General features: G+C 42.5%; 5 protein-coding genes across 5 annotated transcripts; 1 reads left to right on the top strand and 4 right to left on the bottom strand.

Moving 5' to 3' along the window:
- Positions 1 to 559: 559 nt before the first annotated feature.
- H3C2 (H3 clustered histone 2) lies at positions 560 to 970 on the bottom strand. The gene has a single exon (XM_059075513.2). It carries the CDS (start codon positions 968 to 970, stop codon positions 560 to 562), a length of 411 nt encoding a protein of 136 aa, XP_058931496.1.
- Positions 971 to 1955: 985 nt separating this feature from the next.
- On the bottom strand, positions 1956 to 2348 carry H2AC4 (H2A clustered histone 4). The gene has a single exon (XM_059075518.2). The coding sequence runs from the start codon at positions 2346 to 2348 to the stop codon at positions 1956 to 1958; it is 393 nt and encodes a 130-aa protein (XP_058931501.1).
- Positions 2349 to 6777: 4429 nt separating this feature from the next.
- On the bottom strand, positions 6778 to 7442 carry LOC131763400 (histone H2B type 1-B-like). Its single transcript, XM_059075539.2, has one exon. It carries the CDS (start codon positions 7406 to 7408, stop codon positions 7028 to 7030), a length of 381 nt encoding a protein of 126 aa, XP_058931522.1. The 5' UTR covers positions 7409 to 7442; the 3' UTR covers positions 6778 to 7027.
- A 1091-nt stretch (positions 7443 to 8533) lies between these two features.
- On the top strand, positions 8534 to 9025 carry LOC136794930 (histone H3.1). Its single transcript, XM_067043168.1, has one exon. It carries the CDS (start codon positions 8534 to 8536, stop codon positions 8942 to 8944), a length of 411 nt encoding a protein of 136 aa, XP_066899269.1. The 3' UTR covers positions 8945 to 9025.
- Positions 9026 to 13936: 4911 nt separating this feature from the next.
- On the bottom strand, positions 13937 to 14712 carry H1-2 (H1.2 linker histone, cluster member). The gene has a single exon (XM_059075498.2). It carries the CDS (start codon positions 14662 to 14664, stop codon positions 14023 to 14025), a length of 642 nt encoding a protein of 213 aa, XP_058931481.1. The 5' UTR covers positions 14665 to 14712; the 3' UTR covers positions 13937 to 14022.
- Between the last annotated feature and the right edge of the window lie 7410 nt (positions 14713 to 22122).

The following is a 22122-nucleotide window of genomic DNA, read 5'->3' as shown; positions in this document are numbered from 1 at the left end:
TTGTTTTATAGTTTGTAAAACATAGTGTAAAAGCTACACAATAAAAAGGTTATTTTTCTTCTCACATTTGGTCACTATCCCGTGTGTCACTTTTCACCCAGTACTGAATCCTCCAAACAGAAAAAACGTAAAAGCAAGATCACTGAGTCAAATGGCTAAAGTCCTATATTTGAGTAACAACTACAGCAAAGAATTGTGAAAAAGTTGTACAGCATAGGATACCATGGTACATAGCCCTAGAAGAAACAAAAGCAATGCGAAATAAAGCAATGCCACCAACTGGACTACTTACAAACAGGGTCATAATTAAGGTTTGATAAACTATGCCTGGATGGCTACTACCTGTTAGGGAAACATTGTTAGACCCTCACCTCACTTACAACTCCAGGAATGTTTGGCTGTGGGGGAAGGGGTTGGGACGGGAAGAATTCTACCCTAACCCATCCTTGTTGAGGGGAGAATTTTACTTCCTTACGGTACAGGCTCTCCAAAATGAATTTGTAGGTGGCTCTGAAAAGAGCCTTTGGGTTCAAGATTGGCACTTAATGGAAAAGCACGTTTACGCCCTTTCACCACGGATGCGACGAGCAAGCTGGATGTCCTTGGGCATGATGGTGACGCGCTTGGCGTGGATGGCACACAGGTTGGTGTCCTCGAAGAGCCCCACAAGGTAGGCCTCGCACGCCTCCTGCAGCGCCATCACGGCCGAGCTCTGGAAGCGCAGGTCGGTCTTGAAGTCCTGCGCGATCTCGCGCACCAACCGCTGGAACGGCAGCTTGCGGATCAGCAGCTCCGTGGACTTCTGGTAGCGGCGGATCTCGCGCAGGGCCACCGTGCCGGGCCGGTAGCGGTGCGGCTTCTTCACGCCGCCCGTGGCCGGCGCGCTCTTGCGGGCCGCCTTGGTGGCCAGCTGCTTGCGCGGCGCCTTGCCGCCGGTGGACTTGCGAGCGGTCTGCTTAGTGCGAGCCATGACAAAGCCTCACGACGAGTGTTCTCCCCAAAACCAGTGGAAAGCACTCAGCCGCCCTTCTTTTATACAGCCAGGCCACCAACTATTGGACACAAGAGCATTCAAAAGTACCCGCGCCCTCCTCGGATTGGTCCATTTCTGTGCCTGGCCCGGAAGAATTAAGAGCTGCTTTCGGGTTGGTGAATGAATCCGAAACCCTGCCCTTTAACTATAGCGACTCCGACGCCCTGACGTCATTTTATTTACACTTTCGCTCCCAAAACGTACACCAAAGTTACACAAAGCAACGCGGACACCGCCAACGGATTGATTTTTTTGTATTTCTTTTTTTCTCTTTTTAAAGTACAATCACCAAAGATATTTTGGAAGTGCTTAGAAAAATTAGATGGGCTGCATCTAAAATGATACTCAGATTTTCTTGAGTCTGGCACAAACATTGTGGAGTCAGGAAGATGTTTCTGACACGCGCGCAAAGTACCAAGGATCTGCAATTTACTCAGTCCCTTCAGGAAATGTGTAATGTTTCTATAAAGTTGAATAGATGCAGAGGTTTTGGGTGTCCCTTTAAGTCAACAAAAAATGTTGAAGATTAACTTTTAAGAATACAGCGCTTTTCAATATACTGAAAGTGAGTATACTTTCCTCACTCTCCTGTGAGAAAAACTTTCCAGAAGTCATGGCTGGAACGAAGAGGAAAGTACTTTGACTATAAACTGATTCACCTATAGCTAACCCGGTCAATTTAAACTCGTGTGGCTTTCCTCACAGCTAGTCATTTCACACATATTCTAATTGATTTCTTTCGAGACACTCATTAGCTGTGATTTTTCGCCTGATGTCACAACCCTCATATGGGCAGAAATGAAAAACATGACAGCTCTTTAAACGAAAAGGGTGGGTGGCTCTGAGAAGAGCCTTTGCAAGTTGACTTTTTTTTTTTTTGGATAATAGAAAACAAAAATGCCGTGCAAAATTAATAAACACTTTACTTGCCCTTGGCCTTGTGGTGACTCTCAGTTTTCTTGGGAAGCAGTACCGCCTGGATGTTGGGCAGGACGCCGCCCTGAGCGATGGTCACGCGCCCCAGCAACTTGTTAAGCTCCTCGTCGTTACGGATGGCCAGCTGCAGGTGGCGCGGAATGATGCGCGTCTTCTTGTTGTCGCGGGCCGCGTTGCCCGCCAGCTCCAGGATCTCGGCCGTTAGGTACTCCAGCACCGCCGCCAGGTACACCGGCGCCCCGGCGCCGACACGCTCGGAGTAGTTACCCTTGCGGAGCAGGCGGTGCACTCGGCCTACGGGGAACTGAAGCCCAGCTCGCGAAGAGCGGGTCTTCGCCTTTGCACGAGCCTTGCCGCCCTGTTTACCACGACCAGACATAACTACTAGACCACAACTTAAAAACCTTCAAAATAAAAAGCAAACAATAAATAAAACAGCGGCGAGAGCAATATTTATACTAACCAGAGCTAGGCTTGTGCTATTCTCCCATTGGCTACTATTAAGAACCAATGGGAAATCAGAACCTGCATCCTTCATTTGCATACAAGGCTTCCTTCTAGTGTGAGTTTTCCGTTTGCTCCAATCTCATACAGTCTGGTGGGCTTTTAATACAGTTAATAAGGTAGTCTAAGGCTTCCCTGGTGGCGCCGTGGTTGGGAGTCCGCCTGCCGATGCAGGGGATGAGGCTAGGCCCGTGAGCCGTGGCCGCGGAGCCTGTACTCCGCGGGCTCAACGGGAGGGGCCACAACAGTGAGAGGCCCGCGTACCGCAAAAAAAATAAAAGGAGTCTTTTGTTTTTTCAAAGCACTGTTATTAAATGCAATCAGAAGCAGGAGTGATTATTATTATTGTTCTGACTTTTTGCTATTGAAATTGTGACTCATGATTTTTGGAAAGGAATAAACGCAGAACAATTTCTAAACAATATTTAAGAGGTAGGTACTTATATGCCCAGTGTTACTTTAACTCTTCTAACTCTTTAACTCTTGACAGGAAGGAGGGAGAAGAGGAAACAATTTTTTGTCCTGGCCCAAGTCTTAAACTATCTGAACAATGAAAACTGAAGGCAAGAACTGATGATCCAGCAAGTCTTCCGTTTCATTCATAGCTTACCTATGAGGCCTTCCAGGATCACCTGGGAGATATGTAGAGTGACTACTGTCCTCATTTGAGAGATTGCGAAACTGAGAGACCCAGTTTGTTTGCCTTTGCCAAGGTTAATGGGACCAAGGACAACAAAATCCTGGCTGAAAAACTTTGTCGTCGTTCCCCAGTGCCACTCTCAACCTTCCTACCCTCCCTCTTTTCTCACTTGGCTACCACACACAGGATTCTAATTACTTTAGAAAGCTCCTCCATCATTCTCCATATCGTACTGCACTTCTTGCAGTTAGAGTGAAAATTTTGCAGCACATAAGGACTCCTAAGAAATGAGAGAGAACAAACACCCCACAGCACAAAAATACTCAAAATGAGATTACAGTATATTATTATAAAACACTATATTAATATTACTACAGAGTGTTTGGTCTTAAGCGCTCATGTTGAGGAACATAAAATTAAGAGAAATTACCGAGAGAGATCTTGCCGTTTTTTCTTTTAATGGTCCATGAAATAGAAATAGATGGGGCCCAGATGGAGGCGGATTACTGTTTCAGGAAGTTTTGAGAACTCCAGCCTAAAAGTCTACTAACTAACAGGATGGTAAAAGGAACAAGAGCCTGGGTGTGAGAAAATTACTTCTAAACCAACTCGGTCAGAGAACTATATTTTGACCCAGACAACCAAGCAGGAGAGTAAAGATGCTCATTTCCTGTTTCCTTTTTACCTTCTCTCAAGTCTTTTGACTCCTATGACGTTTTCTCTTGACAATATTCACTTCCTTTTTATTATTTATTATTTTCACTATGGACAACAGCAATATACATCAACACTGGCTCAGTGTCTGAAATGTTTCAAAGCTGGGGGGTTGTATACCTGAAGTTTAAATAGTACAGCATTTTTGGCATCCAAAACTGAAGATTTTAAGCAATAAATATTATAAGAGCACATGGAGAAGAGTAATCACTGTGAATTAGAAGGGTCAAGAGAACTCGAAAGAGCTGTACATTTAGCATTTATTCAATATAAATAAATAGTGCCAGAGTGTTCTAGGTGATGACATGGTGTGCCCTTGGGGTCGCTGGGGAGGAAAAAATTTTCCTCTACCCTTCTAGGTTCTTCTGGCTGGTCTAAGAATTAAATTGACACGAGACAAATTAACAGGAAAAAATTAAATTTCATTTCATTTGGGGGTCAGACACAATAAGAAAAATGAGACCCAAGGACAAGTTAGGCAGTTGAGGCTTGTTATGCCATCTGAGAGAAGAGGTTAGGGGCTTGGGACTTCAAAGGGTAGGAAGGCAATTCACAGGAAGATGAAAAAAAGAAAATGTTTTGTGAACAAATGTTTGCTGGGCCAAACAGAAACAATGGCACCCAGAAAAAAAGTTTAATGAACAGTCTTTGCTAGGTTCCCCCCTGTCTGCACACCTCGTTCAAATTATACTGTAGTTATCTAGGGTAGTTATCTCTATCTAAAATTCTTTTAGGCATTTAGGGGGAAGGTCAGAGGTTCTTCTTGCATCTTTTGGGCCTTGATTGCTTTCAGCTCTAAATTATCTGCATGCCAAAGTGGCACATCTTGGGAAGGCCTGCCCTGAAACTCATCACTGCCATATCAGTTTAATTATTAGACCAACGGAAGAAAATTGTTCTCCCTCCTACAGAGGCCACATGGGGATCCTGGACTTCCACCCGCTACACAGCAATAATGAGGCACCTCTTCCCTGTCAATGTCAAACAGGCTGAGCAAGAAACTTGGATGCCACTCCCACCTGACAATGAGGCGGTGCCCCTCCTTCTACCCCAGGCGGGAGGGGGGCTGGGAAGGGGGGGAGGTCTCTTAAAACCATAAATTTAAATAAGATCTAGAATCTCATAACAATACCCAAAATGCCCAGGATAAGTTTATTTTAAAAAAAGATCACTGTCATACCAAAGTCTCCATTTGAGTGAATAAAGATAATCAACATATATTAAGACCAAAAGACACATATGTTAGAATTCTCCAACTAGGATTCTAAACCAGCCATCATAAAAACACTTAAATGAGCAAAGTTGGTGCCTCATCAGAATCAGCTGGGGAGATGTATGAATTTTATTTCTGGCTTCTCACAACTCCCCACATAGTTTTGGAGTCTAGCCCTGAGTCCAGGAATCTGATTTTTAATTTCCTTTTTGCTTGTTAAAGATCAGCCAGGTATCAGTATAGATGTCAAAAGGGCCTAGCTTTGAGTTTAGGGGACGTTTGGGCTTCTTATTTAAGGGTATAGTTTTAGGTAAACTATCAACTATTAGGAAGAATGGGGAGAGGAGAGAAGAAAGATGGAAGCAAGCAAGTAGGCAAATATTATGAAAGACAAGATGGGGAAAAAATAATTCTTGCCTCAGGAGATCATTTTGAAGAGGCTGATTATTTCCCAGATCTCACCCCTCCAGGGAGTGATTCTTAAACTGCAGCTTGAGTTCAATAATTTTTTTTTTTTTTACGGGGCTTGGGGGGGGGGGTGTTATAATCTAAAAAACAAAAATTAAAACTTCTAAGACAAGCTTCTCTTTCACAACTATGTTTTGTGTACTCTGAGATAAGAAATGCTTCTCATATAGCAGTCAGCTGATTTGTGTGGGAGCTGGGAAAAAATCATTTAAATTTAAATTTTCTTTTAAAAGTGGTCCTTTTTGAGAAATTATACTTCCAGTTTTATTTCTTCATCCAGACACACTGTTGTATGTCACCTACATACGGTGCTCATAAACCAAAGGAAAAGACTTTTCCCCACCTTTTTAATAGGCTGTCAACTGCTGCCCCTTTTCCTGGCTCTTTTTCCCCTCCCCCAGCCCCAGGCCTAGCCCAGCCCCAACTGACTCCTTTTCCTCAACCAAGGCCCTTCCTATCGGGATTATTGTTGGAATCGCGGGTTCTTTGAAAAAGGTTTCCAAGAAAAATCAGCACATTTTCCTCTCCACCTGGGGTCCTCCCGGTCTGCGACGAGGTGACACCAGATGGGGAGGGCGGGAAATTCAAATCCTTTGTCCCTCCTCGAGATTGAGTGCCACCCTTTCAAGCTCTTCTACCTGAACGGTAAATGACCCAAGAAACGGGAGCCCAGATTTCAGGAATGAAAGAAAAATTGCAACGGCTTTAGATTGGCTGTTGCCATCAGTAAACAATTCTAATGAGAAATTAGAAAATCTCACTTCAACCGTGTGAAGAGAGCTTGAGGTAGTACCCTACAGAAGTGCCCACAGCTTGTTAAAGGAACAACAGGCAATTTTGCTTACTGTTTTTACAATCCCAGGGAAGTTCATGCTCCCGGAGAAAATGCCACTACCTGCCCTTTGTTCCGTCGGGACCCCTCCTCGCCCCTCCCCCCGTTCCCCCTCCCCCTGTTCCCCTCCCCTCTCCCCCTCATTCACCTCCCCCCTCCCCCTCGTCCCCCTCCCTCCCCCCCTCCCCCCGCCCCCGCCCCCTCCCCCTCGTCCCCCGCTCTCCCCCCTCCCCCTCCCCCTCGCTCCCACCGCCCCAACCCCTGAAAAGACAGCCTGGATAATCATCTCCTTCAGGGTCTCTACTCTCTGAAATCCCCTAACCGCTTCCTTACCAACGAGGGACATTCCCATCACCATTAGAAATTTCAGGAGGCTTTGTAGAAAGGAGTGAACACTTCCAACAGCTTAATAAGCATCTGGAAGTTTAATCCCTGGGAAAAGGATGAGTTTTCTGGGTAATACGACACAGTAATTTGTTTTAAAGCCGATAAACCTTCCAAGTCGCTTGGGGCTCTGGCTCCAAATTTGCTTTAACTATCAACACCACCGGAAAAAAACACTTGAAAGTAAGTATAACCACTGGAGAATTGCACTCATCATCAAACAAACGGAAGTTTCAGCTCTTCTTCGACAAAGTGGGTGGCTCTGAAAAGAGCCTTTGGATTAAGAAGTGCCTATACAAACACTTACTTGGAGCTGGTGTACTTGGTAACGGCCTTGGTACCCTCGGAAACAGCATGCTTGGCCAGCTCCCCAGGGAGCAGTAGGCGCACAGCCGTCTGGATCTCTCTAGATGTGATCGTGGAGCGCTTGTTGTAATGCGCCAAGCGCGACGCCTCACCCGCGATGCGCTCGAAGATGTCGTTGACGAACGAGTTCATGATACCCATGGCCTTGGAGGAGATGCCGGTGTCTGGGTGAACCTGCTTCAAAACTTTGTATACGTAAATAGAATAGCTCTCTTTACGACTACGCTTGCGTTTCTTCCCGTCTTTCTTCTGCGCTTTAGTGATGGTCTTCTTGGAGCCCTTTTTAGGGGCCGGCGCAGATTTGGACGGCTCTGGCATAGTTTTTCCCCGAAGAACCGTAGTAAACGTGAAACCGCCTTCTCCACAACTAAAGTTAGTAGTGTGAAGAGTTCAGAACCCATTTATTTATAGTCGTTCAATGCAAATGAGCAATCAAGAGTTCTCACTTTTGATTGGATAAATGTAGTAAGGTTCACTAAGGGCGGGATGGGCGTGGTTTATGCAAATAAAGGATACACTATTTGTTTTTCTATTGGATAGAAAAACAGCATACTTTTGACCAATCGGATAGCTTACTGGGGCATCTCTGTACTGTCTGTAAAATGATTTGTTCATATATCATCCAGCGGTTTCTCCTTTTGCTCACTATGTGTTGTTAAATTGTATAAGGTAGTTACATCTGGACGTGGTAAGTAAGTAGGCAAGATTCGAGCTAAAGCTAAAACTCGATCTTCCCCAGCTGGTTTGCAGTTCCCAGTAGGCCGCGTACACTGGTTGCTCCGTAAGGGCAACTACTCCAAACGGGTCGGTGTCGGGGCCCCCGTGTACCCGACGGCCGAGATTTTGGAGCTGGCGGGTAGCGTGACCCGCGGCAGACGCGGGTCGTTCCGCGCCACCTGCAGCTGGCCATCTATAATGAGGAGGAGTTCAACAAGCTGCTCGGTAAAGTCACCATCGCTCAGAGAAAGTGGCAGTCCTGGCGATTCGAGATTTATTTAAACCTAACCCAGCTGTCTGGGGGCGAAAAAAAACAATTGTACTCAATTTAGTATTTGGACCAGCAGTATTGTCAACCAGCGAGCGTGTCAATATTGACACGCTGAGAATATTGAGAATATCGGGAACTCATCAACTGAATCGGAAGTTAACATGGTCCTTAAATGTCTCGTTATGCACGCGTAGTTGGCGGCAGGATGAAATAGAACGTATGAAAATTCCTTCAGATCCCAGAAGCAAAAAAAGGCACCGGGAATGGGTGGTAAAGTAATTCATCCAATCAGATTCTCTAGTAATTAATTCTCCTTCCCCGTCACCTTCAGCCAATGGTTTTGACGCGCGGTACTTTTGAAAAACTACAAGACCAATCAGAATGCTTCTAACTATATTTAAAGACAACTGCCTAAGCCTGCAACAGGACTGTGGGTGTGTGGTCAAACACTCGTAATGGCTCGCACTAAGCAGACCGCTCGCAAGTCCACCGGCGGCAAGGCGCCGCGCAAGCAGCTGGCCACCAAGGCGGCCCGCAAGAGCGCGCCGGCCACGGGCGGCGTGAAGAAGCCGCACCGCTACCGGCCCGGCACGGTGGCCCTGCGCGAGATCCGCCGCTACCAGAAGTCCACGGAGCTGCTGATCCGCAAGCTGCCGTTCCAGCGGTTGGTGCGCGAGATCGCGCAGGACTTCAAGACCGACCTGCGCTTCCAGAGCTCGGCCGTGATGGCGCTGCAGGAGGCGTGCGAGGCCTACCTGGTGGGGCTCTTCGAGGACACCAACCTGTGTGCCATCCACGCCAAGCGCGTCACCATCATGCCCAAGGACATCCAGCTTGCTCGCCGCATCCGCGGGGAGAGAGCATAAAGAAAGTTATCTTCCTAAGTTAAAAAAGGCTCTTTTAAGAGCCACCCACAATTTTACTTAAAGGGGGTTGTGACATGATTGCTGAGGCGTTAGAAATCACTAATGGTGGAAAGCGTATAGTAAAAATTCAACTAAGGGAATTTAGTATTAATAAAAGCCAAAGTAAGCCTTTATTCGGGTTAGAGTTATTCAGTGAATTATCTCTGATAATTGAAATACTGTCTTCAGGTCAGTTGGTCTACCTAAAATAGAGTTGTAGCTCAGGCAATAGGAACTGACCTCAGTACTCACCAGCAGAGATCCATTAAATTTATGTAACCTTAAGATTTGCCTATGCATCTTAAAATCAAGGGGGTTTGAGATACTGAAGGATACCAACTGTAGAGCTTTTTTTACCCATGCCCCCGTTTAATACAAAGAACATTTAAATGTTAATTTTTTAAAAAAATTCCACATATTGATGTACAATGTAACTCTTGGAGCAGATAGTTTTCTGAGGCTTAACGCTTACACAACGTGGTGACTTAAAACTACAAACAAAATTACAAAGTAGATACTGAATATTTATAATGAGAAAATAAATTAAATTCCAATTTTACAAAAAGAAAACCATAGCTATCACCAAATTCAGAAAAATAGCACATTTTATTAAGTTGAATACACACTGCAATGCTTTATTTTCCTATATTTTTGACCATACTCTCCCTCTTTAAATGAAAATTGTTTAGTAATATTTTCTATAGAGTGTAGACAGTAGGAAGAGAATTCAGTATTCCCTCTAGGGTGGTTGATCACAATTTGTTTTATTCCCTTGATAACTTAGAAGAATTTCAGCTTCAAAGCACTGTAGGTGATGTCAAGTTTTTAGGATTGTTTTCAAATTTGGAAAATCCTCTGTCAAGCTACTTTCATATGTGAATTGTAAAATTTGGAAGAATTCTTCACAGACTAGCTTCTGGCTCTATACATTTCAAATCTCAGTTCTCCCTTATGCACTCACTCCCAGTGCTGGGTACATGGATATATGACATCTAGTCCCATATTTTCTTGCCATTAATCCAAGTGAGTTTATCAGTGGGAAGTAGAAGTATTCCTTGAAGCCATTCTTAGATCAGACTAGCTAGCAACAACTGAACTATCAATATATATGAGCACATCTGCACATCACTTTATATATGTCATTAACCCCAAACAAAATATAGATGCAAGTAAATTTTCTCAAGTCCCAAATATTCTCATCAACATCCCAACATAATCAGACAAAAGGTGAAATGTAACAGAAAAGATTGAATGGAAATAAATGGTTTTTACCAGCTGTGATTAAAATCTGTCAACATTGCAATTTTTTTAAAAAAGTATTTTTAAAATGAGGGCAAGTGAACATACTATACCCCCAGGGGCCCCTCCCAGGACCTTGGAGGTACAGGGTCTGACACTTGAGTTTCATTAACTTCAAGGTAAGTCTGCTTCTCAGCACTGGCTATGCTTTTCCAAATTACACATGGCCTTCCTTGCCCTCCTACCACTCATACCACACCTCAGCAGACTGCCCTGTTGAGAAACACTGGTCTTGGATGACTCAGGACTCTGAGATAGAGTCAGCGTAATTATAGGATCAGGTCAGCATAATTATTTCCTTGGAAACATCTTGATTCTACTCCAGAGCAAGTATTCTCTTGTGTGTTCCTTTCAGCATTTACTATAGATCTTTATTGTTCAAGATGGTAGCTAGGGGCTTCCCTGATGGTGCAGTGGTTAAGAATCTGCCTGCCAATGCAGGGGACACGGGTTCGATCCCTGGTCTGGGAAGATCCCACATGCTGCGGGGCAACTGGGCCCGTGAGCCACCACTACTGAGCCTGCGCGTCTGGAACCTGTGCTCTGCAACAAGAGAGGCCGCGACGGTGAGGGGCCCGTGTACCGCGATGACTAGCCCCAACTAGAGAAAGCCGTCGCACAGAAATGAAGACCCAACACAGCCATAAATAAATAAAGTAAATTTATTTAAAAAAAGTAGCCAGTAGCCATATGTGGCTATTAAGCGCTTGAAACATGGCTAGTCCAAATTGAGATGAGCTTAAGTGTAAAAATACATACTAAATTTCAGAGTTAGTATGAAAAATAGAATTTAAAATCTCCTTAATATTTTTACCTTAGATGACTTGTTGAAATATTTTTATTTTAGTGGGTTAAAATATTATTAAAATATATTCTACTTGCTTTATTTTTCTAAAATGTGGCTACTAGAAAATTTTTGATTACTTATGTGGCTCATTATATTTGTGAGGAACAGTACTCATACATGGAGGATAATTATACTGGCTCACTGATCAGATATTAACTCATTATGTCCTTAACGTGACAAAGCCTCAGTAATAATGGCGCCTACCTCAAGGTGCTGTGACAAGAATGTGTTTGAAAATAAATGAAGAGTGTTCAGCAGTAGTGCTTGGCACTCTTGTAAATTAGTGCTCAAGAAATGCTAGCTGTCAACACTATTGCTGTTACCACTGTGCCCTATATCCCTGTTCCCTTCTGAAATTCTCTAATGATGTAATCGCGTCTTGTACTGGACCTGTTCCTCTCTGGCATGGATTTCAACCACAAAGTTGAAATCCATCCACCTTTTACATCTCCCTCAGGCTTAGAAGAAATGATATCTAGAGCACTGCCTAGGGGAAGTACTGGGATATTTAATTTTTCAGCCATGAGAGCACTGTGTATGTACAGAAAATTTTTTTACAATAATGCATTACAAGGAGCTTTTCACTTCTGTGTACACTTCCAATGTACACGAACATTTCATGAATTTTCATCATTATCAGTCAGCAGTTTAGTTTATGCAGTATTCATTGCCATTTTTGGCTAATCAGCCATGTTTGGCCAATTGTTTGAGTATATTATTGCTGTTGTCAGTATTATTTTATAATAACAATTGAATACTGAAAATAATATTAATAATGTCAAAATAAAATATAGGTTTTATAAACTAAACAAAATCGTGACAAAGACCTTTTCGTTAAACTAGCCAATTTTTAGAATTGAATGAATGTCTTATTATGTGAACAGTTGTGAGAGAATGGAACAAAATTAAAGAACACGGACAAAATTGAGGAAACATTGTTGAAGACTATCTAAAGACTAGGTAAAATTAGAGATTTTTAACAATAACTTAGCTCTCTGTGAATGAACTCTTCCTGCAGCCTTACTAAAGAATGGTTATATTTTTTTTTGAGGAATATGTTTTACTTGAAAGTAAAGGACATGTTTCAACTATGCAAATACATTTGCAGGAAACATTCAATGATAGGATCAACTATATATAAACCCAATAAATTTACACCCAAAAGGCATTCACAAGAGGTTTGAAGAAAAATTAGAGAACCAACTCTCTTTGCTTAGGTTGATTCCTTCTCTGCCTCTTAGAGCTGATGTGAAAATCAAGCAAATGGGTGGACTTGAAATTATTTGAAGGAGAAAGGGAACATAGAAGTACATGGTGCTATTACTATAAGCCCTATCTGTGATTATATTTGGAGTGTCTTTATTAGGTCTCCTGGTTTTTGCAACTTGACCCAAACTGAGCTAAGTGGAGAGGCCCCGGTGGCAGGAGTTCAGGTGGCTCAAAGAACCAGGAACTCAGGTGTCAGGAACCCAGATCTTGCAGCACTCTCTGTACAACTCTCATCTCTGCTTTTCTATGCACTTTGGCTCCATTCTACTCTTTTTATCCACTAGATCTCTTGGTTTTTCCTACACAGTCACTAAGACGAGGAATGAACTCCATGGTCACTACCACTAATGCAGGAAATAACTCAACTCACAGATTCCTCCTTGTGGCAATGATTGAAGAACTGACCTGCAGGTCTGAAGAAGCCCCTGACCCAGGAAATTGTCTTGAGAAATTCTCTGCCCACCAGAATAGAAATAGGACGCTGGACTTTCTCTACCCAGGAGAAATGCCATGAATATGAAAGAATCCACATATAATACTGTTAATGAAAACTAAAGCCCTTTATTAGAGACATCACCCCCCCAAATACACACACAATTTCCAAAACTTTACCAATATATTTTTTCTCTTTCGCGCAGAAAATTTTGGATTGCACAAAAATGCGTTTAAAGTATCTTCGATTTTTAGATGTTAAAGTCCACCTAAAATGAGGATCCTTGACTGGCCGGCCAGGACAAAATGGCCGACCAGAAGTTGTTTTTCATGCGCTCAAATCCATCACACATTTGTTGAAAGTTACACGATGCGAGGAACAGAAAGACCCCTGGGGTCCAGCCTTGCCCTGGGTGGAAGACTCATTGCTACCGCTGTAGCAGTTTTTCAAATGTTTCTTTGCTGCCACAGCCCACAGGAATTAACAAAAGAATGCGAGGCAAGAGAACCTGCACTCACCCTCCTCCCAAGATCGGATGATACCAACGCCCCCGAGAGCCAGCAACTTGACTTTCGAAACATGGAAAATGTCCGAAATACCAGATAACATTTCTGTATCAAGCGAATATATTGTGCTAACCCAACGGAAGGAAAACAAACATTGGAGACTAAGGATGGAGGCCGGCCACCATCCAATTAAATACAGGGTGAAAATCACGGGCTGGAGAAGTGAGCCAACCCGCGAGCAGGGCGGGACTTTTGAATGAGTTCTTAGCCCAATCGGAATATCCCGTTAAGACTAAAACTGGCTGAATTTCTTTGTGGTTGTATTTGCTGTTCAAGGGAGTGGAGTGGGGCAGGCAGATAGCCCAAGTACGCAAGCCTCCGGACAGCGCTTGTAATTACTGACCAGGAGACTAACCAAAACACCCCAGAGCAAGGAGCAACCCACAGGGATGGGTCTACGCCCTGCAACGTCACAGCAGGCACCCTGCCAAGCCCTCGCTGCTCATCTTAGGGTAGTGAGCAGCCCTTCTGCAACGACTCCTGCGCAACCTTGATCTAGATTAAAAGGCGAAAGGTGACAGGTATACAGAAACAGCAAGTACGGAAGGAGTATACAGGTCTTTCTTTTGAGATCAGTGGTGGCTCTGAAAAGAGCCTTTTTGGGTTTTAGAAGTAGACAATTAACCTACTTCTTTTTGGGTGCAGCCTTCTTGGGCTTGGCAACCTTAGGCTTGCCGGCCTTGGGCTTCACTGCCTTAGCTGCGCTCTTGGCGGCCTTCTTGGGTTTAGCAGCTTTAGCTTTCCTTGGACTCTTCGCAACTTTCTTGGTCACAGTAGCTACGGCTGGCTTCTTCGCCTTCTTCGGGGTCTTCTTGGCGGTTTTTTTCGGTGTAGCCGCACCCGTGGCTTTCTTGGGCTTCTTAGCTGCCCCAGCAGCCTTCTTGGGCTTGGTCGCACCTGCCTTCTTAGCCTTGGGCTTGGCTTCCCCAGTGGCCATCTTCTTGTTGAACTTAAAGGAGCCGGAAGCACCGGTGCCCTTGGTCTGCACTAGAGTGCCCTTACTCACCAGACTCCTAAGACCCAGCTTGATGCGGCTATTATTCTTCTCCACATCGTAGCCCGCGGCCGCCAGCGCCTTCTTGAGCGCAGCCAAAGACACACCGCTCCGCTCTTTAGAAGCGGCAACAGCCTTCGTGATGAGCTCGGACACCGGCGGCCCAGACGCCTTCCGGCGCGCCCCGGCCGGCTTCTTGGCCGCCTTTTTCTTAACCGGGGTCTTCTCCGCAGGAGGCGCGGCGGCGGGGGCGGCAGGAGCGGTCTCCGACATGCTGAATGCTGAAGATTTAGGACTCGGGTACAAGTGGCAAGTCGCCGATGGATCTACGCTTGGGCCGGGCCGCCGTATATATAGAGCGCAGGCGCGCGCTGATTGGTGCTCCGGTCGCCCGCCTGGCTGGCAGGCTCTGAGCCGCCGCGGTGCGCCCAAGTTGTGTTTGTTCCACTTCACAAAAGGGGGAAAATATTAAAATACCCAGCACCAAATCACCCGAGTTTGGTCGGGAAAGGATCCGAGAAGCCTCAGGCTTCGTGCTCTCCATTTATTTTTTCCGCAACCACAAAGACTACTCATCCAGACGTCCCCAACTCCCCCAACTCCTAGGGAAGTCCTGGGCAGTCGGAGACCACTTTCTGTTTTTCTTCTAAATTACCTGTTCGCTCCTTTGCCCCTGAAAGTTCTTTTTCTCAGGGGTGGTTGGGCACATGCTTCCCTTCTTTTAGAGCCAAAAATGAAATGGTTTCCACCTAAATTTTCACCATAATTCTGTTTCTTCGCAAGGGAAGTAACACAGGTCCTCTGTGAATTCTGCGTACAGACCCACAGGAACTGTGGACTGGGACCAGGATTCTGGGGCCAGTCCAAAGCAGTTAGGGCGGGATGGGAGGGGGTTCGTAAGCCTTGGGGGGGGTCCTGGATGATGGGGGGTTAGAGACTTAAATCTTTGATTTGAAGACACTGAAACTCTATCAAATCCCTCTTTTCATAGATGGGGGCGGGGCACTCTTCTCACTTCTCCAAAGGCGAGAAATTGGGCTGTTTTTTAAAAGCTCTCAGGTTTCCCTCTGGGTTATGCAAGGCAGGGGGTCTGGCCCTCAAGAATAGGGATGAAGGAAGAAAGGAGACCCCCTAAGCCTGAAAATAACCCCCAAATAGACTTGGCAGCTAGGGACGTTTAGATGATCTGTTTTCAAAAAAAACCAAGCATTTATTTATTTATTTTTGCATGCTGCAATAAAGAGATGACTTTCAGCACATGAAAATTCTAGGTTACTTCCAGTAACAATATCTAACACATATCGTGGTACAGGACACTCTCTAACTGGGAACCCAAAGATACAGATGGAAATAAAGCAACTGACTTCAACAAGATACACTTTTGACTTTTAAGATGAACTACAGATTTGAAACAGAAATCATGAAACGGCAAAATTTTAACAGAAATAGAGGAAAATTACTAGAACAAATAAATTATTATGCCACTTTTTTTTTTTAAGCTCACCTCTTATCCCCTCTAAAGCCGGTCATATGTATTCTATTCTAAAGCTCCCTTTACTACTACTGCGTCTAGATGAAAATATGTACTAAAGATGTCAGTCTTAGATGTGATAGTCAAAAGGGGTTATACAAATTAAGTTCTGTGATGAATGAAAAATGAGGTATCTTCTTTTAGACTAAGGATAACCCCATGGTTTCACTGAATAGCATTCATTCAACATTTGGAAACTATGTCTACTATTGGTCATGTCCTCTGGGAATTAACAGCCTAATAAGATTAGTGATGGATGAATTAGCAACCACAGAAAATCGCTTTAGACCTGCCATCCATCAGTGTGACTTTGGGCATAGGAATTGTATGAAAGCATTGAAAGTGTATGAACAACTAAAGCACCTTCATCATGCTAATATGTTTTGGTAAAAAAATAAAATAAGAACATGCCATTTTGCTCTGATTCTATGTGCAACGAGCCCCCTCTTCATCTGAAACTCAGCTAAGTATGCATAACTACCAGGAAAAGAGGTGTGTGGAGTCGTGATTACCAGGTCACTGAACCTCCCTTCACTATAAATTGGTGTCCCTTTTTGCAAATCAGCAGCATGTAAATTTGATTACTGTAATTCAGTTTTCTGATATGACCACTCAGTTTAAATCAATCAAATCACATCTCTCTATATGCAAATCTGAAGTCCAGAACCAGACACCAGCCACTCAAATTCTTGCTCTCAACCTCCTGGCCACACAGTAGAGGCCAGAAGGCAGAAAAACAAGTAGCCCTTCTCTAGATCCCTGTAACTTGTGTTGAGAAAAGTCAAAAACAAAGCAAAGATATTTCTTCATGTCTTTTCAAGCTGTAGTAGAGAATTCCCCACAAATCCACTTGTGGTTCATCTAATGCTCTAAGGCCATGCTATACAGTAAAATAGAATAGGAGTCATACACGTAATTTTAAACTTTCTAGTAGTCACAATGAAAAAATAAGAAGAAATAGATGAATCTAATTTTAATAATATATTTTACTTCACTCAGTATATCCAAACTACTATCACTTCAACATGTAATTGATATTTTAAAAAATAAGACAGTTTCTATTCTTTTTTTCATATGGTAAGTCTTCAAAGTCTGATGTGTATTTTACATTTGTAAAATTTCAGACTAGCCACATTACAAGTGCTCAGTGATCACATGTGACTAATAGCTGTCATACTGGACAGCACGCTGTCCAGTATGACTTAATATTTCCTTTTCGATTGGGCTCAGAGTATGGAAAATTATACATTTACTTGTAGAAGATTGATACATTAATAAAGGTTTTGTTCAGTAGAGATGCAAGTGAATTCTTTCTAGTAGAAAAGATAACCCTAAAAGTTATGATTGTATTGCCTAATAGGACATTAAACAATTTTGTATCTGATTTTTCAGCCTTCCAGCATTCTTTCTTGCCCTGACTGAATCCATATTTCATTCTCCTGTATCCTGCTTTGAACTAACTTTGTCATTCTGCTTGCTCTGTGATTAATACTGAAATCATTCTCTGACCCATGCACAAGCTCACTATGCACAGTACTTGTATGAGAGTCATGTTTTGAAAATTATACTTTGACACTTGGTTATTCAGTTTGTCCTACAAGCTCTGAATCAGAATCTTTAGAAACCATTCAAAAAATTGGAAGATACAAGATTTTTTGACCATGAGCTAGAAAGCCACCTTAGATCTTGTAGATGTCCCATGAAGTCTCAGGCTTTGAAATAAGACTGAACAAACCTGTGAGCAACAAAGGACCTACTAAAATTAGCTCCAGGGAAAATTCAGATTAAGGATGTGGTCTGCCCACTCAAAATTGATGGTCTCAAGATAGCCAGCAATAAACTGAGGACAAAATTAAATGTTGCCATGCAATAAATTGTGTATTCTTGTATTTACACACATCCTAAATATTATGAGTTGGCTAATTTTGTTTCATGTTCTTCGGGTCGGGAAAGCTGGTGGACAAAGTTAAAGATGCAGAGCAGAATGTCAAACCCAAACGGAGCTGGAGAGAGAGAGAGAGAGATTCAAACAGCAAGACACACTCAAAGGAGAGTGAGAGGAGTTGTTGGGACAGGTGTATGGATCAGGGGCTGACAACTGATTTTTCTTTCACTTCCTCCTTCTACCATGCCAGAAGAGTCTTCTGTCCATTATAGGCCCCAACTGGAAGTTATTAAAACCTGTTTTTTCCTGACTCGCCAAGGAAACTTTCGGTTGAGACTAAAGTTTCTGTATCTTATTCCCTGACACACTCTCAAAATACACTGCGGAAACCAACAGAGAATATAGTAGTAAAGCACATAGTGGGAGCTCAGTTTACATAGAGAGTATTACAAAAGGAACAATATATTGCAAAACATTTGGAACTGCTATTAGAATCACATAAGTGACACAAGAAACTAGGGCATTAATAGCCACCTTATTTTTCAAGCATGTTTTCAAATGACTTTAAATGGTTTCAAAAGTGAAATCTACCCTCAAAAGAAAAGGATTTGTCAATAGCGAGAAGATATACATTTTTACACTTTCTCAGTTTAGGCCGCTAATGAAGGCAATTATAAAGCACAAGATGAAAACATATATTAGGCAATAGCCTTAATCAGAATAAATATATGGCTTTACACGATGACTATTTTTGAGGAAACAGGGGCATGCAAATTTTGGTAGATTTGTTAGGACATGTTATTGCTTTTTATTTTCTAGCTAATCACTATGCCATGCATAAGCTTTTCACATATGCTTACTGAGCACTTGTTAATCAAAGGACACCAGGAGGTAACAAAAACAATGATTAGCCAAGCAAAGTGTCTCCTCTTAAGGAATTATACGTTTTGAGACTGACACAGACAAGTATGATTATCATACAGTGTGATAAATCTGATAAGAAAGGCACAAACCACAGAGAGAACAAAAGTATAAAAACCAAAAATGTTCATGTGTTGCTTAAACATTTGCCTTCAAGTACTTATCAATCCAACTGGGAAATTAAGACATCAGAGAACAGGCTAGAACAGTGGTTCTCAAAATTTAGATTTCAGGACCCCTTCACATTTCTAAAAATTAGTAGCCCCCCGGTAACTTTTGTTAATGTAAGTTACATATATATGTAGATATTTACTACTTTAGAAATTAAAACTGAGTAAAATTTAATAATCACATGTATATGATGTTTACTACCTATAAAATTAATTATATCTATTCATAATTATATATAACAAACAGCATATAATATATTCATTTACATTATATACTATAGATTTGTACATAAAATGTATAGCACATAATACTATATATACTATATAGAGATCTATATGTAAAATATATAGTAGCATAAATATGTAATATTAAATACACACCACTATATATTTTACATATAAATCTCTACATAGTATGTATATTTTATATATATTATAGACTTGAATATGAAATCTATAATATGTAATACTATATATATAATATTACGTATTATAAATGTAAATGATAGAAGGTCAACTCCGGAAAGTTCCTCATTCCCTAGCCCATTCAAAATCCTGGCAGCCCCAGGCTAATCTGAGACTTGTAAGGCTGCCTGAAGGTTGGGAGCATAGCTGAGTTGTTAGTGCAAAAGTGCGGAAGGCAAGACACCAGCTTTAGAGCCAGCACACTCATTTCCTCCTCTGTAACACTCCCCACTGCTCCCTCGCCCCAGGAATATAGTGAAGATTGAATTAGATAATGTGCGTACAGTTCCTGGGATTGGACGGAGCACACAGTAGCCTGTTATTTGAGGTTTATTTCCATTACATCTTTGTACCATGGGAGCCTCCTGTCTTGGGGTGACCCTGAGATACTTGATACTCTCTTTCCTTTGGAGGAGTGGGTAAGAGTAGACCAAGTCCAACAAGCTGGTTCACTCTTTTCAATTATGAATGCTTCCCCTGGCAGCTTCTGAAAGGTCACCAGACCTAGGAACTAACCCAAGGAAGACCTCAAGAAGAGATTCTAATAAGAAGAGAAGAAGCTTGCCCATTAGACAAGGGAGATGTGTGTGTGTGTATGTGTACTGGGGAGTGAGAGGAGAGAACATAATCAAGGACCAACACTGTCACTCAGAATCTACCCCCTGCATTGCTGTTCTTGGAAGCGCACTCCTTGACCAAAACTCAAAAGGAAAAGATTATGATGACATTCCCTGCATTCTGCATCCTAAGTGTGTGCATACTTCCAACAGCAGACAGGCATAACTGTCAGGGAGAACCGTGTGTTGTCAATACAGAAGAGGGACCAAGGTATCCCATCACCCTGCATTTTTTACTACTGAACTCACCTAAACCTTCTTAAGTTAAACACAATTTCTGGTTGGGACCAAATTCTTACAACGTTAGCTTACCTAAGAATTTGTAGCTATGCTTCAGTTAATGCATAGATTTCTTATACTTTTCATGGTTAATGATAGTAGCACTTATATTTTCCTCTTAATTTTATAAAAGAGTCCAGGAAAAATACAGATGTGGCATAGTATATTTATCAAAAGGACTGGCTCAGAAGCTGGAATGCCTGAGTTCAAACTCAACTTTGCATTAGATAATTTTATTACCTTCTCTATGCCTCAGTTTTCTCATCTATAAAGCGGCAATAGTTGTACTTGTTTTATAGGTTGCTATGAGAATTAATGAGTTAATGTTTATATAGTTCTAAGAATAGTATCTGCCATGTTGTAAGTACAAATTTTTATATACATATTTTTAAAATTATACATACTTTTTTTTTTTCTTTGCGGTACGCGGGCCTCTCACTGTTGTGGCCTCTGCCGTTGCGGAGCACAGGCTCCGGACGCGCAGGCTCAGCGGCCATGGCTCACGGGCCCAGCCGCTACACGGCACGTGGGATCCTCCCGGACCGGGGCATGAACCCGCGTTCCCTGCATCGACAGGCGGACTCTCAACCACCGCGCCACCAGGGAAGCCCTACATACATTCTTATAAACGCAACACCATTCTGTAATTGTTAGTTTAAGGGTGTCAATAATACTAATAAAGATAACAGTTAATTGAACACTTTCTATGCACCAGGCATTATATGCACTATTTTCATTGTCTTCACCACCATCCTATGACTACCATTACAAGCGTTAGTACTTCACCAATAAGGAAATGGAGATTGAGAATTCAGATTTATCCTAGGAGAGCCCTGCAGACTGATTACAATTCATGTACCCTGAACACACACACACACACACACACACACACACACACACACACACACACACACCAACTGAACTAAAGTCAAAGACCTTTGTTTTTCTATTATAAAGTGCATAAAATTAAAATACTCCCGTAACTATTACTTACTTATTAGTCTGTTTAATGAGTTGTAGGCAGAAAGCGTTTTCACCCCTGCAAATAATTCTGCATGAATATCATACCCTTCCGGCAGAATCAAAGGTGTTTACAACACATCTTGCTGTCTGTTCTGATGGACACTAGATGGCGAACCCAACCAACCAAAGCTCATTTTGGCGGCTGGCATGTTACAGTTTCTCCAGGCCCTTATGTAATTTTTAACCTTTAGTTATAACTTAACACTTTTCTGTCTCTTTTGGTGAACAGAAATTTTCATTCCCGTTTGACAGATGGTGATCCTGACACCACTGTGAAGCCCTGAGACTTCCGCAAGTCTATAGGCAGGCAAGAGCAAGGGAGGAACAAATTAAGTGGCTTGGACTGACAGTTGTCTAAGTAGTCCAGAAATATCATGCTGGATAATTATTTCATTCCACAAAAAATTAATCTGAACCTTCTATAATCCCATCTGGGTTTAGGGAATAAGGAAGTAAATAAGACAGGCTCTACCCGTATAGTGGAATTTGGAGGATGGGGACCTAGAAAAGGATATGGAATAATGACTGTGGAAAAGGTCTGAGTGGACATGAAAAGGAGGAAACAGTCGACTTTCCCCAGGCGTGGAGGTTAGCCATAGTCTTAACAAAGGCAACTTTTAAATACTAAATTACTTTTCTTTCCTTTCTTAAAGTAAAAATTACCACAGTGAGGAGGCAGATGACAGAAGAAAACACTATTGTGCAAAGATAACAACACTGGTACTATCTTGGTTAAGGTGTATTAATTATGACAATGGTGATAGTCATAGCAAATTTATTACACACTATGTGCTAATAAGGATAAAAAGATTTAAAGCGTTTGTGACTTTGCAATGTGTG

The sequence above is a fragment of the Kogia breviceps genome, chromosome 10, assembly GCF_026419965.1.
Source record: "Kogia breviceps isolate mKogBre1 chromosome 10, mKogBre1 haplotype 1, whole genome shotgun sequence".
Taxonomy (NCBI): domain Eukaryota; kingdom Metazoa; phylum Chordata; class Mammalia; order Artiodactyla; family Physeteridae; genus Kogia; species Kogia breviceps.
Note: the sequence above shows the minus strand (reverse complement) of the source record. Positions and strands in the feature narration are given on the sequence as shown.

Coding starts and splice junctions, on each gene's coding strand:
- H3C2 (XM_059075513.2), bottom strand. CDS start 970: ATGGCTCGCACTAAGCAGACCGCTCGCAAGTCCACCGGCGGCAAGGCG.
- H2AC4 (XM_059075518.2), bottom strand. CDS start 2,348: ATGTCTGGTCGTGGTAAACAGGGCGGCAAGGCTCGTGCAAAGGCGAAG.
- LOC131763400 (XM_059075539.2), bottom strand. CDS start 7,408: ATGCCAGAGCCGTCCAAATCTGCGCCGGCCCCTAAAAAGGGCTCCAAG.
- LOC136794930 (XM_067043168.1), top strand. CDS start 8,534: ATGGCTCGCACTAAGCAGACCGCTCGCAAGTCCACCGGCGGCAAGGCG.
- H1-2 (XM_059075498.2), bottom strand. CDS start 14,664: ATGTCGGAGACCGCTCCTGCCGCCCCCGCCGCCGCGCCTCCTGCGGAG.